Source organism: Asparagus officinalis, chromosome 2, assembly GCF_001876935.1.
Source record: "Asparagus officinalis chromosome 2, Aspof.V1, whole genome shotgun sequence".
Classification (NCBI taxonomy): Eukaryota; Viridiplantae; Streptophyta; class Magnoliopsida; order Asparagales; family Asparagaceae; genus Asparagus; species Asparagus officinalis.
The window spans coordinates 16600615-16611207 of record NC_033795.1 but is presented as its reverse complement, the minus strand read 5'-3'; the positions used below and the strand labels follow the sequence as shown (position 1 = coordinate 16611207).

General features: G+C 36.4%; 2 protein-coding genes across 2 annotated transcripts in view; one reads left to right on the top strand and one right to left on the bottom strand.

The window, feature by feature from the left end:
- Positions 1-1894, top strand: part of LOC109830397 (pentatricopeptide repeat-containing protein At5g04780) — a 21850-nt gene extending 19956 nt beyond the window's left edge. The window contains exon 5 of the mRNA XM_020397648.1: positions 1863-1894. The gene's annotated coding sequence lies outside the window, so the exon portion shown is untranslated. The remainder of the gene's footprint in view (positions 1-1862) is intronic.
- Positions 6176-10201, bottom strand: LOC109830882. Its single transcript, XM_020398241.1, has 13 exons — positions 10130-10201; positions 10061-10069; positions 9861-9896; positions 9676-9765; positions 8948-9447; positions 8258-8342; positions 8083-8181; positions 7766-7996; positions 7555-7559; positions 7243-7327; positions 7068-7166; positions 6674-6981; positions 6176-6413 (listed from the first exon to the last, which is right to left on the bottom strand). The coding sequence occupies exons 1-13, from the start codon at positions 10199-10201 to the stop codon at positions 6176-6178; spliced, it is 1857 nt and encodes a 618-aa protein (XP_020253830.1).

The window sequence follows — 10593 nt, the reverse complement described above, 5'->3', positions numbered from 1 at the left end:
GGTTGGCGCCATTATTGGTCCAGGGGAGAAAATATGAAATCTATTTGGGTTCAAAGCAGTAAACGTATACCAAATGAATGTTAATTTTTGAATCATTATTTCTTAAAAAATAACTTAAGGACTCAAAATACGAGACCCATTTTTCTTGACTGCTGTCATGTGCAGATTAGCCTCACCCCCAACCCCACCAACAACAAACACGCACACCCACCCACTCATTTCATTAGTTAACCGAGATACAACCTTTTTCGTTTTTTTTTTTTTTTTGCAAAAGAGGTCTAAATTGTTTCATTAGTTAACCGAGATACAACCTTTTTCGTTTTTTTTTTTTTTTTGCAAAAGAGGTCTAAATTGTTGTATTACGTTAATAGTTTGGTAGGACTAATGTAACCTGGTGACAGTTAACAAATTGCACAGGTAAGAAAACACATGGGAACACGACAATCTCTTTTTACAATGCATCCTTCAATATGAAGCCACGTATACACCATGGAATCCATGAGATCATGATGAATCTTTTTGTTGTCTACATATATGAGGAGCTTGAGGACAGGGGGAAAGTGATTTATTTAAAAATAGCCAATTAATCTTAAAGCTGTGTTTTTTTCATTGGGCTTAGACTGTTTCTTTCTATTTGGGGTAGGCTCGTGGGCCCCGCCCTATGAACCAGGTGTCTATACTTAGACCTGACTAATGGACTCAGATGCAGCTCACTTCAAAAAAATCAATTTGCATACGTTCACGCAAGGTGCTTTTCGACTTGTGCGATAAAAAAGAAGCAGCAAGTTTCATGTGCTTATAGGATTCCAAAGTTATTCTAATGCTGAAACATCAAGTACATGCTTATTTGAGGATATTTTAATGCTTAACTCTTTGTTAAATTTACTAGGGAAAATTGCTTGGGGGAACCAACTTAATTTGGGTCATTCATCCCAACCCTCCAACTAAAGTCAACCACTTGGGGGCACCTTGACCCAAGTTGTAATGCTTTTACACCCCAAACCCAAGATTGTATATATACTTTATAGTGTATTTTTGCCAATTGCCCTTTTTACCCTTTCTACTCCTCCGATTTTGGGAATACCAGGTGAGTTTTTTTATCTTGTTGGCCAGCAAAGCAACCCATCAAATCGGAAGTCAGATTTGAAGTCACTTCCGTTTCTAGCTAGAGAGAGAGAGGTTTTATGGAGGGAAAAGGGAAAAATGGAGGGAAAAAGATACTAAGTTCCCTCCAAAATTGTTCATGCCTCATTTCAATGTAATATATACTCTTCCCTCTTTAGATCTACTACTAAGACCTTCAACAACCATTTATATTCTTAACTTTTTCCTCTTAACTTCTTCAACAACCACAATGGAAGATTCCTTAATGTGTGTGATTTCATTTAACAGTAATGCAACCCTCATTAAAGTCAATTCGACAACAATATTTGCTGAATTGAAGATGATCGTTGCAGAGAATTTTAGAGAATCGTACGAAAGTTTGTTGATAAGTTACTCTATCGAGAAGTTTCCCAATGTCTCATTTGAGCTTTCAAAAGATGAAGATATTCTCAACATGATAGATTATCATCGTTCAATGGGGTTAAATACAGTAACCATGACTGTTACTAAAAGAGATGAAGGACTCACTCATGCCATAGGGACAGAAACGGAGCTTAGGTAAGTATTCAAAAATATATTTTCAGGTTCTGGATACACGTGACATATTACGTTATATATGTGACCTGAAGACATCCAACGTGACAAGTTGACTTTATTTGTGACATATGGACTTTATTTGTGATACTTAGGTCTTATATGTGACTTTACTGGTAAGTATCACACGTGACTTACTTGTGACCTTATCTTTCAACCTGCAGTGTTCCTAATGTTAGCACACAGTCATCAGAGCATATCGAGGAACCTTATGAGAGGATCACAATCGAGGAATCAGAGAGGATCCCAAACGACAACCCTCAAGGAGAGCATGTGTGGATGATGAACGATGTAGTAAGTGACTCGTCACGGATCCCAGCATGGTGGCACGAGGCAATTACTGGAAAAGGGCAGCAATTTGAAAGTGCAAAAGAAGTTAGAATGGCTCTTATATACTACTCTATAGCTAAGAAGTTTGCTTTTAATTATGTTAACAATGAGCCAAAACGTATTCGTGCTAGTTGCATGTTCAGAAAAGAAACAAAATGCCCGTGGTTGCTTTTCGCTTCACCATTGAGGAATGTGTCAACCTTTGCTATAAAAAAATTTGTTCCTCAACATACATGCGGACAACATAACAGCACAGCTGGTCACTTCAGAGCATCAAGAAGGTGGATTGCGAGTATGCTACAATCAGTTATGAAGAGGCGTCCATATATTACCCCAACTGACATTAGAAAGGAATTGCACTCTCAATATGGATTAAGAGTTAATTATTCTAAAGCTTGGCGTGCTAAGGAGACGGCAAAAGACCAAATATTTGGTTGCGCAAGGCATTCATATGATTTACTATCCTGGTTAGTCCAAGCGAATTGTTGATGTCTCCTTTAGAACGTATATCTATCACACTTAACTGTAAATATGACATGTCAAAATTCTATGTGACATTTAGACCTTATATGTGATATTTAGACCTTATATGTGATATTTGGACCTTATATGTGATATTTAGACCTTATATGTGATATTTGGACCTTAGATGTGACATTTAGACATTACATGTGACATTTAGACCTTATATGTGATATTTCGACCTTATATGTGATATCTGGAAATTATATGTGATAATTGGACCTTATTTGTGACGTTTGAGTATTACATGTGATATTTAGATATTTATTATTTAACAACTTATTTGTGATTTAACCAACATTTTTAGGTACCAAATGAAGGTGATGGAAACAAACACGGGAACTGTAAATGTGACATGTCAATATACTATTCGACATTTAGACCTTATATGTGATATTTAGACCAAATATGTGATATCTGGACATTATATGTGACATATAGACCTTATATGTGATATTTGGACCTTATATGTGACAATTAGTCCTTATATGTGACGTTTAGACCTTATATGTGATATCTGGACCTTATATGTGACGTTTGGACATAATATGTGACACTTAGACCTTATATGTGATATTTGGACCTTGTACGTGACATTTAGACCTTCTGTGTGACATATATACCTTATATGTGATATATGGACATTCCATGTGACATATGGATCTTATATGTGACCTTTAGACCTTATATGTGATATTTGGACCTTCTATGTGATATTTGGACCTTATTTGTGACGTTTGAGTATTACATGTGATATTTAGATATTCATTATTTAACAAGTTATTTGTGATTTAACCAACATTTTTAGGTACCAAATGAAGGTGATATGACCAACTGTAAATGTGACATGTCAATATACTATTCGACATTTAGACCTTATATGTGATATTTAGACCAAATATGTGATATCTGGACATTATATGTGACATATAGACCTTATATGTGATATTTGGACCTTATATGTGACATTTAGACCTTATATGTGACTTATAGATCTTATATGTGATATTTGGACCTTATATGTGACATTTAGACCTTATATGTGACATGTAGACCTTATATGTGACTTATGGACCTTATATGTGACAGTTAGACCTTATTTGTGATATTTAGACCTTACATGTGATATTGGTACCTTATGTGTGACATTTGAGTATTACATGTGATATTTAGATATTGTTCATCATTTAACAAGTTATTTGTGATTTAACCAACATTTTTAGGTACCAAATGAAGGTGATATGACCAACTGTAAATGTGACATGTCAATATACTATTCGACATTTAGACCTTATATGTGATATTTAGACCAAATATGTGATATCTGGACATTATATGTGACATATAGACCGTATATGTGATATTTGGACCTTATATGTGACATTTAGACCTTATATGTGACGTATGGACCTTATATGTGACATTTAGACCTTATTTGTGACATTTAGACCTTATATGTGACATTTAGACCTTATATGTGACATTTAGACCTTATATGTGACTTATGGACCTTATATGTGACATTTAGACCTTATTTGTGATATTTAGACCTTTCTGAAGGATCGTTACAAAGGGATCTTATTAGGTGCGACCGCTTATGATGGTAATTCAAGGCATATTTCCACTCGCATTTTCCGTTTGTGACCAAGAAAATGAAGCGAATTGGAGTTGGTTTATTCAAGGATTGCGGTATATATTGTACAATCGAACAGAACCATACAATCCACCCCATCCCCTTGTAATTCTGTCAGACGCCGACAAAGGAATAAAGCAATCTTTGAAAAATATATTTCCAGATGCGTACCACTCTAGGTGTGTACTTCATCTTGTTGAGAATTATAAATTGAAGCTTAGAGAGATGGGTTTTGCCTCAAGTGCTGCTCAACGTATTTCAAAATTATTGGAGTTTGCTGCATACAAGTACACGGAAGGAGAATTTAATGCTGTTTTGCGTCAGATTCGAATGACAGATCAAAGAGCTTACCAAGTAGCTCTAAGTTATGGTCCTAGTAATTGGGCCAATTCTGTATTTCCTGGTATAAGGTACGTCAATTATCATTACCTTTACTGGTGATATTATGCTGTTATATGAATTTGAGCCTTTAAATGTCACATTTCGCTTTTATATGGGTCGTTCGTCTGTTACGTGTGACCTTTACTTGTATCGTGTGACAATACTCCATTACATGTGACCAATAGCCGTTATCTGTGATCATTTGTTGTTATTTGTGACATTTGTCAGTTATTTGTGACACATAGCGGTAAATTGTGGTAATGATTTTTTGTTTTCAATCAGATATGGGCATATCACTTCCAATGTCGCTGAATCTTTCAACAGTTGGATTCGTGTGGCGCGAACACTTCCCATTTGCGATATGATGGATCACATTCGTGTGCAAATTATGGAAAGGATGAATACTCGTCGCGAGATGGCAACAAAATGGAATAGCTATCTTTGTCCTGAAGCGGAAAAAATCCTCCAAGAAAATGTCACCAAGGGAAGCACTCTTGAAGTATCGCATTCTACAGCTGAAATCTTTGAGGTATCATCACAAAAATCAGTACAAGTTGATTTGGATCACAAAACATGCACGTGTCGTGCATGGGATATATTGCGAATACCATGTAAACATGCGTGTGCCGCTATTAACTTCATGCATAGAGATGTGTACCAGTTCTGCGATTGGTTCATGACGACTGAAGCTTTCAGGAGAAGTTACGAACCAATCCTCTTTCCTGTTCCAAATTACGATAAGCCAGATGTCACAGATGAAACAATTAGCATTCTTCCCCCAAAGACGACAAAGAGACGTGGAAGGAACAAGAATAGACGTATCAACAACAGATCTGAGAATAGACGTGCAATTAGATGCTCAAGATGTCACGCTGAAGGACATAACCGAGCCACATGCACTGAACCTATCCAAGATTAACGTTTCCTGGCAGATTGCGGACTCTTTTGTGATTATTTTTTGTTACATGTTACTTTTGCCGTTTTGTTGTGACGTTTTGTACTTATATGTGACGTATTACATGTAAATGAAATTTATTACATTTTGGGCAACATTAACTACTTATATGTGACATATCACCTGTTCGTGTGACGTATTACCTGTTTAGACATATAGATAATTGCGCTATTTTGTTGCGACATTTACTAATTTTGCCTTTATGATATTCTGTGTGACATAACATCCCGTCCCTCGAGGACCCAACAACATCCTGATGGAAAAATATCAAACTGAGCAACATAACATCACTACTTATATGTGACATAACATTCTGTGTGACATTAACATCCTGATGGAAAAATACGCATGTAGAAGACAAAAAAATCTCTATAACCGAGCAACATAACAGCACCAAAATCTCACACAGAATATCAAACTGTGACATAAATAGAGCAGAAGTCACACAGCATTCTAAAATGTCACACAGCAGACCCAAAAGTCACACACAGCACCAAGTCACTTGTTCATCTTTAATATGGTAAAGAAAAGATCACCAGGTCATATCCATCTATGTTAGTAAACTGGTTATCATTTACAAACAGCAGTTAAACAGCAGTTAAACGACCAACATCCATCACAGGACATCCAACAAATGAAACAATTACATCTAGAGTCTAATACTTCCACTCAATCATAGGTGCATCACTACCCCCGAAGTACAATAGATATTCTGGATCATCACTGTCTAATTTCAACCGTAGCTTTTTCCATTCACGCCCTTCACATATAATTTGAGCAGCAAGTCTAGCCCGTAGCATATGCGACTCCCTGTGCAAGACTTCAATGTCCATCACCTCCCTTCCCTCGAGGATCGCCTTAATGAAAAAATACGCATGTATGCCACAATCATATCTGTAAAAATATAACATAACACTTAATAGCAGGATATGTAACGGGTAACGAGAATAAATGGAAGTTACCTAATATGTCACATACAATATCAAAATGTCACATAATAGCAGCATAAGTCACACTGCATACTAAACTGTCACATAACATGCCCAAAAGTCACTTGTAGTCCGCAAATATCACATCAATATTTGCACCGACAATGTCACTAAGCCATACAACAAGCCATGCAACAATCTCATGGTTAAGTATAAGAAACTTACGAGCCTTTTTGCGTTCGACAAGGGACTGCTTCATATTGGAATGCTCTGAATGTTGACGCCTGATCGAAACCACTCACCATCCTATCTAAAAAAAGCTGGATGGTCAACACGTCTCTAGCCCATGCCTCATGGTCAGCGGAGCTATAATGTCTGCATTTTTTTTGCCCCAAGTTGACCTCAAGGACATGCCAATGGTCAGCGTGACATATTGGAATTATCAACACATCCTTCCCTTCATCTATATGCTTCTTTATGTAATTTTTATAGACATTGCGCTCATCCAAATTTGAAGCAGTTAGCAACCAAATCTGTTGAAAACAGAAAATACAGCAAGCAAAAGAAAGTCATATAAATGCAATATAACTCAAATTGTATTATGATCGTCATTACTCACACTAAAATACGACGTGACAATAGCGTATTTTCTTTCGACATGGGCATTTATTGGCAGCTTGAGCCATGTTCGAAGACTTGCAACCAGAGCTTCAATGATCTGATGATTGCAAATGTAATAAGTTATTGTAATTGTGCAAAACTTGATTAACACCGCAACTTAAACAAAAACTAACCTCATCCTTTAATCTTCCACCACGTAGAAGATGTAGCATATCATATCTGCATATAGTGTGGTCTTCAACCTCAAAAATTGTCCGACTACAAAATGTAGAAGACAATCAATGTATAAGCGACATATTCTAATCAACACCAAACTGTCACAGGAAAATACAAAATGTCACAGGAAAATAATAAATGTCACACGAAAACACTATATGTCACATACAAACACTAAATGTCACAGGAAAACACTATATGTCACATACAAACACTAAATGTCACAGGAAAACACTATATGCCACATACAAACACTAAATATCACATACATGTACTGAACGTCACATACAAACACTAAATGTCACATGAAAACACTAAGGGTCCCAAACAAACACTAAATGTCACATGAAAACACTATATGTCACAGAAAAACCAATCTCATGGTTAAGTATAAGAAACTTACGAGCCTTTTTGCGTTCGACAAGGGACTGCTTCATATTGGAATGCTCTGAATGTCGACGCCTGATCGAAACCACTCACCATCCTATCTAAAAAAAGTTGGATGGTCAACATGTCTCTAGCCCATGCCTCGTGGTCAGCGGAGCTGTAATGTCTGCATTTTTTTTGCCCCAAGTTGACCTCAAGGACATGCCAATGGTCAGCGTGACATATTGGAATTATCAACACATCCTTCCCTTCATCTATATGCTTCTTTATGTAATTTTTATAGACATTGCGCTCATCCAAATTTGAAGCAGTTAGCAACCAAATCTGTTGAAAACAGAAAATACAGCAAGCAAAAGAAAGTCATATAAATGCAATATAACTCAAATTGTATTATGATCGTCATTACTCACACTAAAATACGACGTGACAATAGCGTATTTTCTTTCGACATGGGCATTTATTGGCAGCTTGAGCCATGTTCGAAGACTTGCAACCAGAGCTTCAATGATCTGATGATTGCAAATGTAATAAGTTATTGTAATTGTGCAAAACTTGATTAACACCGCAACTTAAACAAAAACTAACCTCATCCTTTAATCTTCCACCACGTAGAAGATGTAGCATATCATATCTGCATATAGTGTGGCCTTCAACCTCAAAACATAACCGACTACAAAATGTAGAAGACAATCAATGTATAAGCGACATATTCTAATCAACACCAAACTGTCACAGGAAAATACAAAATGTCACAGGAAAATAATAAATGTCACACGAAAACACTATATGTCACATACAAACACTAAATGTCACAGGAAAACACTATATGTCACATACAAACACTAAATATCACATACATGTACTGAACGTCACATACAAACACTAAATGTCACATGAAAACACTAAGGGTCCCAAACAAACACTAAATGTCACATGAAAATACTATGTCACATGAAAACACTAAATGTCACATACAAACACTAAATGTCACATAAAAACACTGAATGTCACATACAAAACACTAAATGTCACATACAAACACTAAATGTCACATAAAAACACTGAATGTCACATACAAAACACTAAATGTCACATACAAACACTAAATGTCACATACAAACACTGAATGTCACATACAAACAATAAATGTCACAAACAAATACTAAATGTCACATACAAACACTGAATGTCACAGGAAAACACTATATGTCACAAGAATAACATTTAATATCACAGACCAAATATAAATATCACAGAATAACACTTAATACTTACTTGTCAACTTTCAATGTAAGAAAATGTTGAAGCCACTTGTTCTCATCAGCCAACACATCAGGAATGTCCTCAACGGTGAAATTATGGTAAAAGCCTTCGTTGATTGTTCCCGGTAGCCTGACATCAAAGTCTTGTGAAGAAGGAATGCCCATATTCAACGTCTCTAATAATTTTTTTTCCTCTTCACTTTTTTCCCTTTTCCATAGCTCTGCAACAGATGTACTCCTACCGAGGTGTGAAACAGCAAGTGGCTTCCCCTCATCCTTCTCCCCCTTGTCGTCGTCGTCTCCCACCACAACGACACCTTTCTTCCCTTTCCTTCCCTTCTTTGGCAATTCAGTTTGGAAGGGAGATTCTAAGAACTTGGGCTTCTTTGTTGTTCTTTGGCTCTTTGCCCGTAGCCCACTAACAAATACTTTTAAAGTATCATCGCCGCCCTCCCTCCTCTTCCTTCCCTTCTTCTTTTTGGGAACATCCTCAGCAACTTTTACATCACATAGCTGTATAAAGATCACAGTTAATGAATATATATCACAGGAAATATTCATATATCACAAATAATAACCAAACATCACATGTAAACTGTTTACGTCACATTATTAGATAAAATGTCACAAGCGACATATGAATGGCACAATATGTAGACAATTGTCACATACCAAAGGGAACTATCACAAATAAGCAGTAAATGTCACATGCAATAAGCAAATATCACAAAAGAAAGTTACCTCCTGTTCACTGCCCATGGCCTGGGTTTGATCACCTTCTTTGCCTCCCTCCTCTCCCTTCCCTTCTTCTTTCTCTGCCTCAACTTTAGCCTGTATACCACTCACAGTTAATGAATATATATCACAGAAATAAGACATGAATATATATCACAGGTAATAACCAAACATTACACTAAACTGTTTACGTCCCATCCTTCTTCTTTCTCTGCCTCAACTTTAGCCTGTATACCACTCACAGTTAATGAATATATATCACATAAATAAGACATGAATATATATCACAGGTAATAACCAAACATTACACTAAACTGTTTACGTCCCATTATTAGACAAAATGTCACAAGAGACATATGAATGTCACAATAGGCAGACAATTGTCACATACCAAAGGGAACTATCACAAATAAGCTGTAAATGTCACAGGAAAACAACAAATATCACAAAGGAGAGTTACCTCCTCCAGTTCAATGTCCATCTCTCGGGTTTGATCACCTTCACTCAATGCCTCATCTATTTGTGGCTGCATAGATGTAAAAACAATAACCAATTTCAATTCAGCAAATATTTTCTCAATAATTTTTCCCCCTCATGTGACACAGGACATAGGCTATTACCTCTCCTTTGTTTTGCCTTATACGTTTCTCCTCAGCAAATTTTTTCTCAGTTTCGGCTTTAATAGCCAAAATATCAACGCCGCGAGCAACAAGTGCTTGCTCATAGGCTTCATTCAACATCACCAATTTTTCATAAGCTTCGTCCTACATTAACAATAAACTGATAGTGAGCAAAAGTCACAAATAAGAGGATGACACATCCAAATCATCAACATTACCTCTTTTTGGACTCTTTTCTTCCCCAATGATTTTTTACCCCTAACTTCCTCCTCAACTTTAGCCTTCACCGTTGTAGGACTGGGCT

Bases quoted from the DNA above. Each gene is read 5' to 3' on its own strand.
- LOC109830882 (XM_020398241.1), bottom strand. From the start codon at position 10,201: ATGCAGCCACAAATAGATGAGGCATTGAGTGAAGGTGATCAAACCCGA. The intron at 9,448-9,675 runs GTAACTTTCTTT...ATCTTTATACAG, and splicing joins CCATGGGCAGTGAACAGGAG to CTATGTGATGTAAAAGTTGC. The intron at 8,343-8,947 runs GTAAGTATTAAG...TACATTTTGTAG, and splicing joins CTTACATTGAAAGTTGACAA to TCGGTTATGTTTTGAGGTTG.